The following is a 20,209-nucleotide window of genomic DNA, read 5'->3' as shown; positions in this document are numbered from 1 at the left end:
ATCCTCTGCTACAGCTCACGAAAGCTTATGCTCAAATAAATTGGTTAGTCTCTAAGGTGCCACAAGTACTCCTTTTCTTTCTGCACCCAAAGGTGCAGTGTACTCCAGTTGGCCAGTTTAATCTTAAACCAACACGCATGTAAACAACAAAGCACTTGTGAGCACTTACAATAAATTTAAAGGCTTATTTAAGAAAGAGTGAAGATTTAATTAGGGGTGTAAGGTGGTGATGGAAACATCTGGTTACAACAAAAAACAAAATGAAACCTGGGTCTACACTTATCAATAGTTACCTTTCCTATATAATAAAACAGGCTTTCTCCACCAAGTTCACGCTGTTGCAGAGCTGACTGGTTTCACAAGTACCAGGATCCAAATGTTTATCCAAGTCCTCCACTTCCTAAGGGGTCAAAGAATGGATAGAGTGCTTCTCCCTTCTGTTTTATACTGAAAACAGCCTTTTGTTTCTGTTCATAGATTGGGAAAACAGCAAAGAAAGTTTCTTTTTCAGCCCCACATGGTTTTGATTGTTTCCAGTTGTCTGTTTTCCATCAAGTCTTCGGAGGTAGAAAGGCTTGACAGTTGAGCCTTGCATCAACAGCTAAATAGGGTAGGGTGACAACTTTCCTTACCCAAATGGGCCATCACTGAGAAACATTATCTCATGGTGAGTAATTTCTACTCCAAGTCCATAAAGCATATTTTCCATAAAATTATATTCCTTAAATATTACCCATATATACATCTTGCAATTATTATAAATCTTGACAAGTTACAAGCTTTGTATAGCTATCTTACATGTTACTCTTTATGAATAAATATCCCATCAGATAAGTATTTGGCGTAGTGAGTTTGACAAGTCTGAGGTGAAAATTGTTCTTTGCAAAGAACAAGGGACCCTTTGCCAAGGGATCTCTATCACAGAAGCCTATTCCAGAGCTTAGCTATCCTTAAGACTAGAAAGTTTTTTCCTAATATCTAACCTAAATCTCCATTGCTGAAGATTAAGCCCATTACTTTTTGTCCTACCTTCAGTGGACATTCAGAAAAATTGATCACAGTCCTCTTTATAAAAGCCCTTAACATATTTGAGGACTTACCAGGTTTTGCCTTAGTCTCCTTTACTCAAAACTAAGAAACTGGGCATGTTTTAAACTTTCTTGAAAAAGGTCAGTTTTCCTAAACCTTTTACCATTTCTGTTGCTCTCCTTTGGTGTCTCTCCAATTTGTTCACATCTTTACTGAAGTGTGACACCCAGAATTGGACACAGTACTCCAACTGAGGCCTCACCAGAACCAAGTAGAGCAGGACAACTACATCCACGTCTTTCACAGGACACTCCTATTAATACATCCCACAATATTAGCTTTTTTCACAACTGCATCACATTGACTCATACTCAATTTGTGACCCACTATAACCTGCCAATCCATTTCTACAATACTACCATCTAGCCAGTTATTCCTCATTTTGTAGATGAATGACGAGTTTAATAAATAATGAATACTAAATGAATACTTTAATAAATTTTCTCTGGTTGATTTCAGACCAATTCTCCAATTTGTCAAGGTTTTTTTTGAATTTTCATCCTGTCCTCCATAGCGCCTACAATCTTCCCAGTTTGGTGTCAATCCACAAATTTTATACGCATATTCTCCACTCCATTATCCAAGTCATTAATGAAGATACTGACTTCTACCAGACTCAGGACAGACTCTGTGGGACCCCACTAGATACATCCTTCCAGTTTGACAGCAAACCATTCATAACTACTCTTTGAGTATGGTCTCAACCAGTTGTGCACCCACCTTACTGTAATTTCATCTAAACAATATTATTTTCCTACTTTGTTATTAGAATGTCGTATGGGAATGTGAGAAAAATCTTACAACAATCAAGATATACTGCTTCTCCCCATTCATTAAGTCAGTAACCCTCTCACAGAAAGAAATTACGTTGGTGTGGCATAATTTGTTTTATGCTGGCTATTTCTTATAACTCTAGTACCCTCGAGGAGCTTACAAACTGATTGTTTAATAATTTGTTTATCTTTCCAGGAATCTAAGTTAGGCTGACTGGTCTATAATTTCCCAGGTCGTCTTTGTTTTCTCTCTTTTTTTTTTAAAAAAAGATAGGTACTACATTCACTCTTCTCCTGTCCTCTGAGATCTCACCAGTCCTCCATGAGCTCTCAAAGATAATTGCTAACAGTTCCAAGATTACCAAAGCTAGCTTTAGTATCCTTAAATGAATTTCTTCAGGCCCTTCTGACTTGAATACATCTAACTTACCTAAATATTCTTTAACATGTTTTCCCTATTTTGACTTGTGTTCTCTCCCCCTTGTTATTATTAATAGTATTGAGTATCTATCTGATCACCCTTCACTAAAAAAAGTTAAGACTGATGAAAAATAGGCATTGTGCCCTTCAGCCTTCTGGGTGTCATCAGTTATTAGCTCTTCTCTGCTAAGTAGAAGACCCACACATTCCTTCACTTTTCTCTTGCTCCTATTGTATTTAAAGAACCTTTTCTAATGGCCTTTTATGTCCCTTAATAACTATGTAATTTTGTCCCTACATGCTTGTTCTATTCTTTTGTATGCCTCCTTACCAATTTGCCCATGTTTTCACTTTTTGTATGATTCTTTTTTTGATTTTCAGGTCTTTAAAAAACTCTTGATAGAGCTATATTGTTCCCTTACTATTCTTCCTATTTTACCTTCCCATCAGGATAGTGGTAGTTGTGTCTTTAATCCTGCCTCCTTTAGAAACTGCCAGCTCCCTGCACTCCTTTTCATTTAGATTTTCTTCCCAGGGACCCTTACCTGCCAGTTCTCTGAGTTTGTTACTGGCTGCTTTTTTTTTTTTTTTTTTAATTGTCCTTACTCATAGAACCATGAAATTTATCATTTCCTGATCACTTTCACTCAAATTGCCTTTCGCCTTCAGATTCACAGCCATTTCCTCCGTTAGTCAGAATCAAGTCTAAAATGGCTGTCCCCCTAGTTACATCCTGCACTTACTGAAACAAAAAGTTGTCCCCAGCACATTCCAAGAACTTATTGGAAATTTATATTTTGCGGTATTACTTTTCCAACAGATGAAAGTTCAAATCTCCCACTACCACCAGGTTCTTGTGTTTTGGATATTTGTTTGGTCGGTCCGTCTGTCCCTCCCTCCCCTGCCTCCCATCCCCCCAAAATGCCACATCCACCTCCTCTTCCTAATTTGGTGGCCTATAGTGAACCACTACCATGATGTTATCTCTATTTTCCCCCCTTTTAAGCTTTACCCAGAGTATTCTTTGTTTAAAAAAATGGGGGGGAGGGGGGCAGAGAAAGTAATGTGCCTCACTTTTTCTCTAGGGAATGACAACTGATGTTGATGTTTTTAGAGATTTCTTGCCATGCATTAAAATTTGATAACAGGAAAAAAAAATCCATGCTTGAACTAAGTAAATATTAAAGCAAAATTTACCTGGCAGAAAAATACAATAAAATTCAGACAATGAAGAGAAGAAAAAAAGATTAGTGTTAAATATAAGGCAATTAAAAAAAAACTTTGAAAAATAGAAAAAAGTTTACATACTGAACTGGAAATCCTAATACACCACACCAGCAAGAAATACACAAAATTGGTTCTACAATACTTTAAAGTTACAATTTTACAATTTGGCAACATGGTTACTGTTTATTCACTATTAAGTACAGTTCTATTCTGAAAAGGGACACTGTAAAATGGCAATGTGGGGTTCCATATTCACTGTGTCTTATTGACTTCCATATCAATTTTGTTCAGTTAGAGAAAAATCCTTTTATTTACAAACTTCTAGCTCTGAAAACTCAGCCTGGGATCTGAGAATCAAGCTTGTTTCTTTCCATGTCATTATAAATCAGGTCATCAGCTACACAGCAATATGAGATTATACATTAAACGGGTTTATGCAGGTGTCACTGAAGGCATAAACTGAAGATAATGGATTTGTGTGCTTGTGCGCTGCACACTTACTTTTTTACCTAAACCACAAAACTCATCTTGCTACCAGAAATAAATTGCAAGTGTTGGCTGCCAGATGGAATAAATCTTAATGACTTTGTTCATAATGTAACTGACAGCAAAACCTAAATCTTCCTTTTTGGGAGAGTAGGGGGAAAAGAAAAAAAAATCCTGCTAGATCCTCAAACCAAGATGAAACAGATACGTAAGGACAGAGAACTCAGTGGCACTTAAGGCAAGAATCTTTCTATCAAAAGGATGGTTTAGGGACACACGAATTCATGGGTGAAGCCTTTTTTTTAAACTGGACATAACAGAATCCAATTTGGGACATATAAAGAAGTGTTATCAGTAATTGCTGTTCAGGAGTCTCCTCTGCATTCATGCTTGGGCAATTCACAATGCTCTGGCATCAAGATGCAGATTGCTCAAGAAGCTGGGTCAGTTGGCAGGTACTTTAAAGATCTTGATAAGAGTGAAGTCACTGCCCTCTTCTATATAAAGAGTACACCCCCGAGCTCACTAAACATCTCATGCCTTTTCTCCATCCAGAGTCCTGCTGTTATTTGAAACAGAGGTAGTGAGGAAGGTGGGCAAGTAGTGTGAATACACAGAGGAGATTCTCAAAGAACAGTTACTGGCAAGTAACCTCTTTTCCTGTTTCAGGGCCTCCTTTGTGAGAGGGTAGCAAGCAGTGCTCCACCAAGAAGATGGTGAGCAAGGAGTTCTTAGCTATATGGATAGTTTGTACTCCCAAAAAGGTTATTAGAGAGCAATGCTAAATACAGTGTCTGCTGGAAGTGCACACTAAACTCCAGGTGACTACTTTTCATATCTCCGTGAGGCAACCTGCCTAGACACACCACTGACGCTGCAGTGCCTTTCAGTGTCTTTAAACCAAGGGGTACTGGACCCCTAGCTAAAATGTCCTATACACCACCTTAACCAGTCAGAAAGCCAATGACTCCAGCATCTCCCCCTATATGCTGCACATAGCTACTGGATTTTTTTTTTTAAAGGGTTTGGTCTTTTTCAGATAAAGGCAGAGCACCCTCTTCACATCTAGTGTATGGAAATAAAATTTCCCTTTGGTGGGAAGTCAGGGGAATAACTCTGGGAGGGAAATACATTGAGACAGGTGGAAATAAGGCCACATTTGGCATAAAGCTGGAATGTGGCCTTATTATTACTTTGTCCATGTGGATTACCATAATGGAGGGAAGGTGGCGGGCAGACAACACAAAGAATTAAACTCATTTACCCTCCTAACAGATGTAATTGCTATCAAGAAGATAGATGCTTGAGAGACTTATGCAATACAGTTGTAAGGAGACCACATCCACTTGGTTAAGACAAGATTTTAAGTCCCATGAAGACAGAGACTCCTTAAGGGGGCTATCTTTCTCATGCCACTGAGGAAGCTGAAGACTGTAGAGCAGTGGTTCTCAAACTTATTTGATTTTTCTTCTTTGTGCCTATAGTAGTTTACACCCCTCCCCCCTGCCACACAAGTACATATATTGATATATGCAGGAGTGGCACTTCACTTGAATCAGTTTTGCCTTTTGTTTTTCCACTTGAGGTTTTTGGGTTTGGGTTTTTTTCTGTTGCACGAAGGAGCCCACAATCCACTGTAATAAGAGCAAAAGCAAAACTGTGCACACCACGTTGTAGCATATTGTAGCAAAAGGATTAATGTACAGATGTCAACAACTTTGTATAATGCTATGCAAGCTTAACAGAAATTCATCAAAATGCACAGCTCCATCTGAGAACCTGATATGTCTGGAGGAATCAACTTTGTTAGTTATTCACTGCTGTGGGTAAAGCTTTCCCCCGCTCCCACTTTCCACACCCGCTAGGGGGTCCCACCCCCCATTTGAGAACCTCTGCTCTAGGTTATGAATCGGGCCCTACCAAATTCACAGCCTTGAAAAACATTATGGACTGTGAAATCTGATCTCCCCTATGAAATCTACAGGGTAAAAGTATACAGAAGTACACAGCATTTCTTTAAACTGGGGGTCCTGACCCACAAGGAACTGCAAGTAAGGGTGGCATGGTATGGTGTATTGCCACCCTTACTTCTGCACTGCTGCTGTGTCTCGGTAGAGACCTTTGGTGAATTATCATGCATACATCCAAACCAGGGGATACCTGTAAAACCTTATGCACTCTGCCTACTGGCATCAACAGGTCCCTGGGTCACAGCACTATTCAGGGACAGCTGAAAGGCCTTGAGAGCCAAACTACCCTGTGCTCCAGTAAGTTAATAAATCTGTACTCCAAGCCTTTATGGGACTGACCTGACTTGGTCTTGGTGAAGGGTTGAAGACTTCCGGAACAAGGAAAGGATGCTTATGTTTAACTATGACCTATATCTCTACACGCTCTATTACAAAATAAGCTAGACTGAGGGAAGATCTAGTCTGAGATCCTAAAGACAGGCTCTATTTGCTCTCTGTAACAGCAGCAAACGAACTAAGGTAGTTTGGGGTGCACGCCCTTATGCAGAGAAAAGCAATGTAATCAAGTGCTTCCCAATGGATATGGGTTTTCAAGGAAGCTCTGCAGCTCAAAGCCAATGGCACCATTTCCCACAAGTGGGAATACACAGAGGCCCTGAAAGAACCACTATTTTTCTGTGAATTCCTGAGGGAGTTTATGCAGCTTCTGATAAGTACTGGCAAAGGGAAGAATACTCAAGTCTTGACCATCAGCAGATGTAGCCAGTATGGTATTAGGAATGTTCTTCCAAATTCAGAATCTAAAGGCAGAGGTGGATGAATGTGTCAGGAGAGGACAGATATCTTAGCCGTCCAAATTCATGAGGTTGATACATTGCAAGGAGAGTGACATTAGACAAACTCTATATACAGTTTGTGGACATCTTCATAAGGTGACAGGAAGATATCCTTTATTCAGAAGAGCAAAGGAGGTCTAGCATTCTACCTAATCCATGACAGCCTTCAAAATGAACAAACCAGTATTTAGGTTTTCTGATTGGTTGTGCATTACAGAGATAAAATGTAGACATTTACATTACATCTGGAACAAGCAGCTCTGTCCTATGTCAGCACATCAGGTCAATAAAACAATGTGGCTAAAATGGGTAACATGATTTACAGTATGCAAAAACTGTTGTGAAGCAGTTAAGGTTGCTACTACAGATCTGACACTCACAAAAGCAAAGAAATGTTAAACCACTCAACAGTGCATACCCCGTTCATCACCTACAGGAATTGCTGGGTGAAGTTATGATCTGTGCTATGCAGAAAATATGTCTAGATGATCATAATGTTCCCCTTTCTAGCCTTAAAAATCTATGAATTATGGAAGTCCAGGTGCAGATCCTCCAGCTGAAAAAAACAGAGTTGCTCTCCCAGAAGCACTTCATGACTATAACTCTCTTCCACATCAATCTGGAGTGCCCTGAGGACAAGACAGAGATTCTGCTTCCACAAAAGGGGTGAGGATGGCACTGTTAAAAGAGCATACTGACTAGAGAACCCAGGAATTGTCCTCAGAGTTTCCAGCATGCAGAAACTAAGGGAAAAGGGCCAGAGTAGGGCTTACATACTGTAGTTAATTGACAGATATTACCCTCCTAACTGGTGAAGCCATATTACTGCTAGTTAAGGCTGTTGCTGGGTAGGCTGAGTGAAGAAGAGCATGCAATAAGAACATGTATGGCATCTAGGGAGGTACACGCTGTTGCCATAATCTTTTGGGCAGAGATACAGATATTTAGTTTTTTCTTGCTTATACTCCTACAAAAATGAAGCAGTATAATTTCTGCTTGGGCCCTTCAAATCACATGGCTACAATGACATTCTTAAAACATATTTCAAGTCCTACTTTGAGACTCGCCTAGCTGAGTCCACAGCCTACACTTTGTAATGAGTCTGACACATCTCCGTCCCTGCCCCGCTCCCCCTCACCACGGGACGGAAGGCAACTTCAGAAAAGATGTCCAAAAGAGAAGAGTCAAGGAGACTTAGGGATACCAAAGCTTTGCAGCTTTATTTCTTCAGCTCAGCCCTAGGTGCAGATGCAATAAATATCTAGAAACTGGAGGAAGCTCCCACTGAAAATAAAAGGAGTTCTCACACAGTTTTACCGAAGGTGTACACACACACACACACACACGAGACGAGACATTCCTGATGATCTTGAACCCCTTTTCCCTCTTTTTCAGAGTCCACCTCATGTTCTCAGGACTCCACTCCTTCAGCAAGGATATTTGCTCCTATGAGTAAACTCCTCTCAACCCTTTACAGCATAATTTGCCCTCTGCAAAGCCAGGGTCTTGTGCAACAGTAGAACCTGCCACCACTCCACCTTGCTGTGTGAGCAGGACCTGCTCACAATGAGTGTAGAATATATGACAGCAACTGCAGTAAATATGAAGCTGGCTTCATCTCCAGTAACGGCTTCTTCAAAACTCCTCTGTGACTCCCAGCTGTCACCACACCAGAAACTGTTTCAAAACAGTAATTAAAATCATCTATGGAGGTCCCTTCATGCTGAGGGTGAAGAATAAAACTGGAGAAGTGGGATTTATAAGGAGATCTAACAGATTGAATTTGCATTGTGCCACCTGCAACAGCTAATAAGGAAAAATTACTCATGGTCTGCTGCTGCTGCTAACCACATCACAGAAAAAAGGTTATTTACATGACAGTAACTGATGCTCTTTGAGTGATTATCTATTATACTCCCCTCTAGCAGTGTGTATTTCCTCAGGGCCAGAAGTTGAAATGTTTTGATCAGTACCACCTGTTGGTCCATGCCTGAATCCTAGCTGCCTTCGTGCCCCTCTCCTAAAGATATAAAAAAGCAGGCCCAGCCCCACCATCTCTGTTTCAAAAACAGAAACCCAAAGAATACAGATTAGGATATAGTGGAGAAGGAGGACATGTAATGGAATACATATAGACAACACCTCTTAAAGAACCTCAGTTAATGCAAGGTAAGTAACCTGCCTCTCTTTTTCAAGTGATTGTCCATATGTATTCCATTCCTGGTGACTCATAAGCAATGGTTCTCAAAACAAATAATTAGGATATCATAGTCTCAAGCATCCACTCTAGCAGCATCACCTATACCACAGATGCTTCAAAGAAGTATGACTGGAGCTCCAGGCGGTCATGAGACATATTTTAGTAATGGAAACATTTTTACAAGAAACCACCAAAGCAAAGGAGCTGTGGTAAAGCAAGCCTTAATCAGAACACACAGATAACTGAAGTATTCTGTATCTGAGAGATGCAGTCATAGAACCATTTAGATATTCTGTCTTTAACAGCCTTCCGTTTTACACTCAGTATAGGCTATCAACAGTTTAGATGAAATTCTAAATGGTGTATAAATAAAGGTAACTCATGCTACTTCTAGTGTGAGATTTCTTTTTCAAATTACTAGCATGAAGTTTTAGGAAAAAAGGAGGTAAATAGTTTGATTACTAGAAAATTGATTCAATTTTTGAAATTGGACTCTGAATTGATGACCTTAATAGGTCTGGGAACCAAAGTTCCTAACATCATTACAGAGTTCTGTTTGATCTTTCTTAAGAGTTTGTGGAATTCACAGAACTGGTAAGTATGCAGATATCAGCCCCCTGGATCAAAATATATGAAGAGCATCCGAGAGAGACCCCAAACTCAACCTATCTTGAACAAAACTCTGTATTTTTTGTTCCTCTCAGAGTCAAATAGGTCTATGGCTGGATAACCTCATGCCCAGAAAAATCAGAACAACTGAATTCCTTAGAGATAGTGTGTGATCAGATGAGAAGTGTCTGCTGAAGTTATCAATCCTGGTAGACAAACCGTAGTGATAGCTCTTTTATATTCGAGGTATCACTCCCACAGCTGGATTACTTCATCACACAGGGAAGACTATCTGGATCCCCCCTGCTTGTTTGCATAAAACTATATAGGTGATGGCAAACAAAACTACTGCAATAACTTTCCTTGGATTAGAGCTAAAAAAGGTATGCATGCCAAGTGGATCACATTGAGTGCCAAGATATTTATGTACAAAAAAATCTCTTTTGTCCACAGACCTGGAGTCTGATGATGTGTGTGTGCATCCCATCCTTGAGTGAACGTACTCGTCACCAGAGTTAACGTGAGAAGACAAAATGGTAGACCTTTGCAAAGATTCACTGGAGAGAGGAAAGGACATGTAAAAATCTTCACTGGCATATGTATATGATGTTTTATCACACTGTAAATTGGCTTCAGCCAGCCCTGTAGATCATGATGGCGATGTCTGACCTGAGAAGTGATAAAAGTGCACAAAACCATGTGACCCAGAATTCTTAAGGCATGATCTCACTTTTGTGAAAGGCTTGATCTGCATTTGTGCTATCATCTGTCACTGTGTTGACTCTAGAATGAGGAGGAAAGCTCATGCTATGTATACAATCTAGAAGAGTACCAATAAATTCCATTTTCCACCACAGTGTTTAAGTGCATACAAAGAAAAAAATCTCAGCTGTAGATTGGCAGAGAGCCAGAGAACATAATGAATGTTAGTTAAAACTTGTTGAGGAGAGGAACCTTATATCAACCAATCCAAGTTAAGGAAATACTTGAACGTTTTGCTGTCTAAGGAACACTGCAACAATCATTAGGCATTTGTTAAGGACTCTTGGAGCTGCTGACAGACCAACCGGAAGAACTCTATTGGAATTGTTGATTTCCTAGGTCAAAAATGCAGATATTTCCTATGTGAGGTGAACTGCAATATGGAAATGTGTTTTCTGGAGATTGAGGGCTGCAAACCAATCTTGTGGATCTAGAGAGAATAACTGAGGCTAGAATCACCATTCTGAATTTGTTTTATGAACAATTGTGTTGATTTCTTAGATACGAAATAGCCCTCCAACCTCCCTTCTTTCTGGATTTAGAAAGAAATGAGAAAAACCCTTTCACCTGAATTGTGAAGAAACCTCTTTATGCCTCAGAGACAAGAGGGACAGGACTTTTTGCTGTAACATCCCCTTATGAGGGGACTCCGTGGAAAGGGATGAGGAAGGTAGTGGGAGTAGAGATAGTCTTGAACTGCATACTATACCCACTTCAGATAGCCTTGAGAACTTCATGGTCTATTCAAATTTTGTTCCAGGCTTCCCCAAAATGAACTACTATTCAGTTTCCAAAAAGGAAGAGGTGAAGGAAAATACCCACAATAATTGGTTCAGAACAGGTCTCGAGAGGACCATCAAACCTGTTTATTGGTACACAACCATCACAAAGAGATGGAAGCAGAAAAGGCAGATGAAAGTCTCTTATGAAAACACTGTTCCTTTCTTGAATCATCTGTAGGTCTTTGGTATGGGTAAAAAAAAAGACAGAGGGTTGTTTTGCTTCAGCTTGTCAGTATTGTTTTCTTTTTGATTGCATAAGACAGATACTCAGCAATCTTAAAGTTTAAGAAGGGAAGTGTGTATGGTGTCTTCTGATTTTGAGCTAAAAAGCTCCATTCTTTCAAATGGCAAGTTCTCTAATATTCTATATTTCATGAATGGTTTTCCAGATGGTCAAAGCCAAGGTGAAGGTCTTATCATTACAGTAGTCACCATCAAAGATGCTGCAGGATCAGATACATCTATAGGTGACTTAAAGGGGTGTCCTTGAGATTAATTGTCCCTCATTAAGACTGCAGCTCATCTCAACTCTTATGGCACTATCAAGAAATTCAGAGCTCCCTATGCCAGCAGAGGAGTCCTATTTTGAAAAGGACTTGATAATTTGAGACTTATTTGTAAGCTGGCTGAATAACTGTCTGCCTACAAAGTGAAATAATTGTGGCTCCTTTGTTTTATAGGGGTAGATTTATAACTTTGTTGCTTAGTTCCCTCTTGGGCCACTGCAACAAAGAATCCAGCTCCATTTAAAAATATTCAAAGCCCTAGGCGATTACCTAGTATCTCATCTTTTCGGATGTTGCATGAATGATGGCAGGGGCATGCTATAACAGCTGAGCAGGCTCTAGGAAGCTCTCATTAACTGTCACTGCCTGTTTGTCAGGTAATGAGGTGCATAATATGTCCAATAAATGGTGAGATCTCACTTGCAACTTCTAGTGGATTTCTAGTGTTTCAGCTGGTGTTCTTAGAAGCTCCTGAAGGTTTATAATCACCGGGGGGTGTTGATGGAGCTACAGCTTCATAAGGTGAAGATGACAGTGATGAAGTAGGAAATACAAATTAATCACACCAATACTCCTCAGATAAATGGAGCTGCTGCTGTAACAAAATAGGTATAAAGCTGATCTTCTTCCTGTGCCCTAGCAAAGTGGTTCTCAACCAGGATTCCCGGGCCCCTCAGGGGAGCCGTGAGCAGGTTTCAGGGGGTCCGCCAAGCAGGGCCAGAGTTAGACTTGCTAAGGCCCAGGGCAGAAAAAGAAGTCCCACTGCATGGGAGTGAAGCGTGGGGCCCTGAGCCCTGTCACCTGGGGCTGAAGCAGAAGCCTGAGAAACTTAGCTTCATGGTGCCCAGGGCAACGGCTCTGCTTGCTACCCCTTAACGCCGGCCATGGCTTTTAGATGCAGAAAACCAGTTATTGTGGCGCAGGTGGGCCATGTAGTTTTTATAGCATGTTTGGGGGGCCTCAAAGAAAAAGGTTGAGAACCCCTGCTCTAGCAAACTTTAGTGCAGAAGGGGACCCTGGCCTAAACTGTGTAGATAGAATCCCAAAAGAGTGGTGTTAAGGACCCTAATAAGTTCAACATGGCCATAAGTGTGGCCTCTAAACAGGATGTTTTCCTAAACTGAAGAAGTTTTCAGAGAGGAACCAGTATGCTTTTATGGATTTATTAAAAGAATAAGCAAATAAATATGAAGGTAAGCAAATATCACTAAATTTACTTCTAATTTCCCTAAACTAATAAAAAACATAATACATGATGAAATTAAAGTTACAACTGAAATTCGACCAATGGTTAATTTCTCTGGCTCATCAATTACTACAGTGAGCAATTACATCAATTTATAAGGTTAACACAAGAATTATTTCAATACTTCACAGGAAAGTTAAGGAAGAATGCCTTTCTTTTAATCTAATCAATTGAGCTAAGAGTCTAGTCTACTAAAAGCAGCAGCTGAAACTCTTGCCTTTGCTTTAAAGAAGTATAACAGAATTATTTCTTCATACCTTCCCATTTTGAAGTTCCATCTTAAGTTTGTCTGAACATACAACCTATGACAGACCCTATTTACTTAGCTTATTCCCCCTACCACAATACTGTAGTGTCTGCATCTCTCTGATCATTTCTGTGTCTGTGAGAAAGTATCCTAAAATCAGGCACTTGGCAGCTTTGGAATAGTATGCTTTTAAAGAAAAATAGCTTCTCACTAATTAGGTAACTGACCTGGGAGTGGAACCTTGGAGAATTCAGTAGCCTTCTTCTCTAACTCATGTGATAGATCTCAGTTGAGACCTACTGTAGTTCTGATGTTGCAAATAACTTGAACTCACTTTGCATGCAGCGAGGCGATTAGTCTCTTTTCTTTTAGCTGTACATAGACTCCAGGCATGGCTAAGCTGATGGCTAGAGTCTCTCTTCTTGAGTTGGCCAATCCAGTGAATAGAGCAGGATACAACGTCAGGTATCATTTTTGGTGTGGGAGACCCTCTTCTCCTTCTGCATGGAGTCTTTTGCAGAGTTCAGGGTCCTCTTGCCCTGCCTCAGGAATCACCTTTGTCCAGTTACAGATTCCAGCATGCTGGCGAAACTCATTATGGACCAATAATTGGGATCTCAATATGAAGTTATAGTAGAAGACTCCAGACCGAGGTAGACTTTTTCTTGTAAAATCAGTTGATTACCACGAACATATGTCCTCTTCAGGACATGTGAAAAGGAGTTGGCAACAGACTTCCATCTAATGGAATAAAGCTAATTCTCACTTTGCTAAATACAAAGGTCCATCATCAATACCCTCTTTCACACATTTCCACTCACTTCTTCTGACAATAAGCATGACAAGGGAAAAGAAAGACTTGGAGGAAGGCCAACCTCATAGTGAGTGCATGAGGAACTCCAGTGCCCTTTCACCTAGGAATGCTAAAGCAGCTTTGATTTATTAATAATAAACTTCATTTAGCATTTGACCAAATAAAAGTTATCCAACTCAAACTACACTTTGGGACATATTCCCTACAATGTGCTTAGAGTGAAAGATAATAAAGCACAAGGCTTTAATGCTTTCGCAATCAGAAAGCTTTCAGATGTGTATGGAGCGTGAAATGGTTAGGCTAAGACTACTCAGAACAACATTTTATTGTTCCATAACACCCTTTTTACACTCTGTTTCAGGGTAAGATATGATAAGTGAGATATCAGTTCAGATCTATTCTTGTGGACTGGCCAGGGTTCAAACTACTGAGGGAGCTTATAGAGGCTGGAAGCCCACATACACAGCTAGAACTAGCTCCACAATGGTCTGGAACTGAAGATAAAGCAGCAAAACAGATTGAAAGCAACCTAAATTAATACTAGTAATGAAGTTAGCTTTCCAAAATTATAAAAAAAAAATTACCAGCACACCATTAAAATTTCACCAGCTTGGTTATGCACTCCAACGCTCCTGGGCACACCAACATTTCACAACTATTTTTCCAAGCGTATCAAACCATACTAATTCACTCACTATTCAGCCCCACACAACTCCTACTTATCTTCCTACTCTGTCACCATTCATCCACCTGACTCACACAGCTCTACATTAGCTCCAAATCAATTCTCCCTACCATTACCAAATTCACCACTTCTCATTTTGCTTCTAGACCCAACTAATTCAATCTCTTCTGTTCTCTATTTATCAATTCTCGTCTTCCTTTCTGTCCCCCAGTGCCCACCACATATTCAGTTCCCAGCCACACTGAATTATCTACATTCAGCAGTACACCTTCAAATGTACAGCAGCTATCTCAGTACTTCTCCTGGAGGAGGCACCCAATGCTTTTCATGACTTCACACTTCTCTTGGCTGCTTCACCTTGAGCAGTACTTCCCCACTCTCCAGAGAGAGATCAGGTATTTATTCCATTCCCTTACTTGCTTACAGAGGAGGGAAGCTAAACTTGGCCCTTTGCTGAAGGAGAATAAAGAACTAGGTATATTCTGTTCAACTACCTAAGCCAAGGGAGAGGATCGCTGGAGTCAGGCAGGAAGAAACAGCTGGGACTGGCCTTAGGAGGTGGCTTAGACATGCTTCGGGTCTGACTTTAGCCAGTCAAATGTTAACAGTCATATCCCAAAGAAAAGGCCGATCTAAGAAATATACAAGACAAGGCAAGAAAGGCTTCCTAAATACACCCAGGGCACTACTTGCAAATGTGAGGACAGTTGCTACTAGTCACCACTTCTAGAAGGAACCAGGGATGGCTAGGGCCATGAGTCCTGATAATCAAGCGTTTGAACTTGCAGCTCTATGTGAAAACTTGTGTAACACAAAAGGAATGCTCTCCAGATTTTTTCCAAGTTTGACACACACGTGTCAAGCAATGAAAGGGCAATTCTGGTCAGAGAACTGGAAAGCCTCATTTCTTGCTGTTCTGCTGGCCAAAAAAAGAGAAGGCACTACCCCATTCATCCTATACAGCGACAACTGGGGCACAGAACCTTACTTAAAGTATGGACAAGAGGTGTTTGTGTTCTTTTTAAGACATTGCTGTGATGAAAATTCCTCTTCGGATAGGCAAAACTAAAAAGTCTAATATAGACTAAATGACATTCACTTGGTCACCAACTCTGGGAGGTGGGAAACACCACACACAAAATAAACAGTCAAGTAATATTCAGCATGGGGTTTTGTTTCATTTGTAGATTTTTATACTAAAACGGATTGAAATAATCTAGTGCAGGGATTGGCAACTGGCAGCCCGCATCCAACCCCCCAGATTTTATTTGGCATCCCCATAGGCAGCTGGTGAAAATATTTAAGGGGGAGGGGAGGTGGTGTGCAGGTGCACAGTCATAGGGGGGCCAATTAGAATCTGTAACCACCCAAATCTGAGCACCAGGGATAGTATTTAAAGTGACATGGGTAGCAGGTGGTACAGAGTTGATCAGATCTCAAGGACTGGGAGCAGGAGCCCGTGTGCTGGGTTGCAATGTCACTGGCTCCACCTCACACCACCCAGCTCCGATTACTGACTTCCCCCAATAGCTCCCACAGCTGATTGTGGTTGTAGTTCTATTTTGAGCAAGACGACAACGAACAAAGCATGAATTTACAGTAGCCCTGTAAATATGTAAAAAATAAAATAGTAAGCAATATGTGATAGCTTGCACCTGTGGCTAGCACATAGTGCAGCACGTGAACTGCTCATGATCTAGACAAGGATCAGCTACAAAAATTAGCAGAATAATCATAAAGTGTGTGATACAATGTATTAACCAATAATAATAAGTGTATATATAAGCTGATTCATGATTACATATGCTGGAAGTGTGGTATAATAATAAGTGTATATATAAGCTGATTCATGATTACATATGCTGGAAGTGTGGTATAACTTGTACCTCCCCCTACACTTGAGCCCGATCAACTCAAGTGTAGTTTGATTGCATGCACTTAAAGAACCCTCAGCGACAAGTTTGGAGTCAAGCTGAGTTCTTGGGAATCAAGTGATTAAGGTCTCAGGCTACTCAGTGAAGAAGTTCTCAGAAACCACCCCAACAGTGGCCAGTCCCCAACCCCTACACATCTAAGGGTATGTTGAGGCATACCTCTGCCAACAGTGAGGTACAGAAGCACTAACTTTCAGAGTTCCCAGGGGAACTCAATTCCTGCTCTGCCCCACCCCTGTCCGCACTCCATCTCTTCTTCCAAACCCCCACCCCACCTCTTCCTGCCCTTGATCCTCCCCCAACTTCCTCCAGAGCCTCCTGCCACTGAATAGCTAATCACCAGAGCGAAGAAGGTGCGGGGGGGGGGAGGGGGGAGAGGAGCTGATCAGCAGCCCTAGCGCACCCATGGAGTTGGCACCTGCGGTGAGATAGAAACCAGAACTGGGTGACTTAACAGCAGAGCCCTTTCCCTGCTGGCATGCTGTGGGGTGCGGGGGCTGCAGCCTAACTAAATATGAATAGCACTACAACCTGGCACACAGGGTCCTGTTGCTCCCATTCCCTGCCTCCACTCTGCTCTCCCATGGACATAGGCTCCATTATGCATCAGGCCCGCTACTGACACAGGCTCTGGCTCCATCCTATGCCACTTAGCTCTGGTTACTTCCTCCCCATTAGTGCAGGAGTGTCCTGCCCCTCCCCAGTGCTGGAAGGAGGAGGTCTGGTCAGAACATGACTGGTTCTCAGCTCCCAAACAATCAGCCAGTGCAGAGGCAACAACTGGAGCTGGATGGTGTGTGGAGTCAGAGCCTACACTGATGGGGATGCAGAGTGGTGCAAGGCAGCAACAGCTTTATTAACACCTGTAACTTTCAGAAGACTGGCTCAAATCAACAACAAAAAAATTCTATATGGCCCACCAAAGGAAGCTAGTAGATTCTGTAGTCATCTACCACCTTAAAAGATGTCAGTCCTTGATCTGTTATGCCTTCTACATGAAACATGCCATATAGTTTCGCCCAGTCACTCCTGTATCAAGTCCAAGTCTGGCTGAACTAGAACATATCTTTTAAAGAGGATTTCCAATCTTGATTTAAACACTTTACATGAGGGAGAAACCACTACTTCCATTGGTAAGTTACAATGGTTAATTATCCTCATTGCAAAAAACGTACTTGATTTACAGTTTGAATTTGTCTAGCTTCAGCTTCCAGCAATTTATTCTTCAAAACAAAGGCATAACATCTGTGAGTCCTCAATCAGAAATCTTCTCCCTGTGTACACACTTATGAACTATGAACACATCAGTTCTTAACCTCTCTCTTTAATAAACTAAATAAATGTCTTAAGTTTCTTACCATAAGGAAGGTTTGCTGAACCATTTCCCATTTTTCAATGCCTCCAGTTAGGTACCGCAAAATAATAAATGTAAAAAAATATCAACTTTAATTAAGTTAATTATGATAAGTTGACATACATAACTAGATGAAGAATGGGGTAAGTAACACTTGGGTTTTATTAAGGCTCCTTGAATTTGAAAACAGTAAGACGGAAAAAGGATACTGATCTGTTTGTGGTCTTCGGAAGTTCTCTGGTAGATTAGCTTCATAGAGTATCCTTGCTTTCGTATTTCCCATATCCTGCATGCACTAAAGAAAGAAGAATTATTATTGTTTTGTACATTGCTAATTTGGGTCTTGGAAACACATTTCCATTGTTATTCTGACCATGTAAGCAAGAGGTTTAAAAACTTTTGTGCACTACATTTTAAGAACTGGAGGTTAAATCTTCTAATCACATCCATTTGTTTCATATATATTCTCTACACTCCTTTGAATGCAATATTCTGTTTTTACCACTGGTCTGTTCAAGTGTTATGGTCTATACCAGAGGTGGGCCACATCCGGCCGGCGGGACTGTCCTACCCAGCCCCTGAGCTCCTGCCTGGGGAAGCTAGCCCCCAAGCCCCTCCCCCGCTGTTCCCTCTCCCCCGCAGCCTCAGCGCACAGCCAGTGCTCTGACCCGCCACTCCTGCTGGGCAGCGCAGGTGGCATGGCTGGCTCTGGCTAGGCGGTGGGGCTGCAAGCTCCTGCCGCTCTGAGTGGCATGGTAAGTGGGCAGGTAGCAGGGGGTGGGGGGAGAGGGTTGGGTAAGGGGCAGCGGGTTGCAGGGGCAGTCAGGGAACAGGGGAGGTTGAACAGGCGTGGGAGCCGGGGGGGCCTGTCAGGGGTGTGGATAGGGGTCGGGGCAGTCAGGGGACAGGCAGCAGGGACGCTTGGATAGGGGGTAGGGTCCTGGGGCAGCCGTTAGGGTCAGGGGACAAAGAGGAGGGGGGGTTGGATGGGTCAGGGGACGGGAAGTGGGAGGTGGCAGATAGGGGGCGGGTGCCAGGCTCTTTGGGGAGGCACAGCCTTCCCTACCGGGCCCTCCATACACTTTCGCAACCCTGATGTGGCCCTCTGGCCAAAAAGTTTGCCCACCACTGGTCAACAAACAAACCAACACAACCCTATTTTGCATGTTTTCTGCAACAGAAAGATAGATAATACAAAAAGCATTTTAAAAAGACCATATGAATGGGAATTATAAGATGTTTCCTGTGGAATTTGCTACTCTGGGTTCATAGAATATCAGGGTTGGGAGGGACCTCAGGAGGTCATCTATTCCAACCCCTTGCTCAAAGCAGGACCAATCCCCAACTAAATCATCCCAGCCAGGGCTTTGTCAAGCCTGACCTTAAAAATATCTAAGGAAGGAGATTCCACCACCTCCCTAGGTTCACTTAAGACAGCTAAAGTGGACGTAGTTTTAAAAAAATAAATCACTTCTATCTGAAAATTTTTAAACTTAGTATTTCAAAAGTAGCTTCTAAGATTGCAAGTGAAAGAAGAAAAAAGGAGATTACTCATCTGTAACCCAAGTTATTCAAGATGAACTCTACACATTGACACTCAAACTGTACTGGCAACGCACCTCTGATGGTAAAATGAGGGAAAAGCTATAAAAGGACAAGGTGCTCCACCTTGGTTCCTTTCAACCGCCTCCTCAGGACCACATAGGAAGATGTGATTTCTTCCAATTTATTCAGATACCCAGTTTCTCCAACACACACAGTCCAGATTGATGGTCAGAGACTTTTGAGATGAAGCTTTTATTAGACATTAATTCAAATAGGAGTATATAGTAATACCTTGCAGTCTTAAGCATGCTGTCATGACAAAGAGGCAATTTGTAAATAGCCAAGGGGCAGCAGAAAGGTCAATGGGGACCCTGTACTCTTTTTTTAAAGCCATGAAATGGAGATATTCACAATATGAAGGTATGATCAATGTAAGGAAATATGCATCCTTGAGATCGAGAGCTACAAATCAATCTTGGGTAGATCAGGAAGAAATTACTGACCCAACTGTCACCACAAGGAAACTGAACTTTGATAAACAAACTGAGTTTTCTGAGCTCTAAGATGATCACATCTCACTATCCATCTTTGGGATCAGAAACTACTTTGAGCAAATACCCTTTTGCTCTGAACTCTTTTGGTACCTCCTTGATAGCCCGAGCTTCCAAAAGAGGTAGAACTTCTGTCTGTAGTAGGTGCTTGTGAGAGGGATCCTTAGGAGGAA

At 41.5% G+C, this 20,209-nt stretch overlaps 1 protein-coding gene across 3 annotated transcripts in view; it reads right to left on the bottom strand.

Moving 5' to 3' along the window:
• SMAP1 (small ArfGAP 1) overlaps positions 1–20,209 on the bottom strand; it is a 221,404-nt gene that overhangs the window by 167,653 nt on the left and 33,542 nt on the right. For all 3 annotated transcript variants that reach the window (XM_073336382.2, XM_073336380.2, XM_073336383.2), the window contains exon 3: positions 18,150–18,235. In XM_073336382.2, the coding sequence (XP_073192483.1) occupies positions 18,150–18,235 (86 nt within the window). The remainder of the gene's footprint in view (positions 1–18,149; positions 18,236–20,209) is intronic.

This window comes from Lepidochelys kempii, chromosome 3 (genome assembly GCF_965140285.1).
Source record: "Lepidochelys kempii isolate rLepKem1 chromosome 3, rLepKem1.hap1, whole genome shotgun sequence".
Classification (NCBI taxonomy): domain Eukaryota; kingdom Metazoa; phylum Chordata; order Testudines; family Cheloniidae; genus Lepidochelys; species Lepidochelys kempii.
This window is presented reverse-complemented; position numbering and strand designations above follow the sequence as displayed.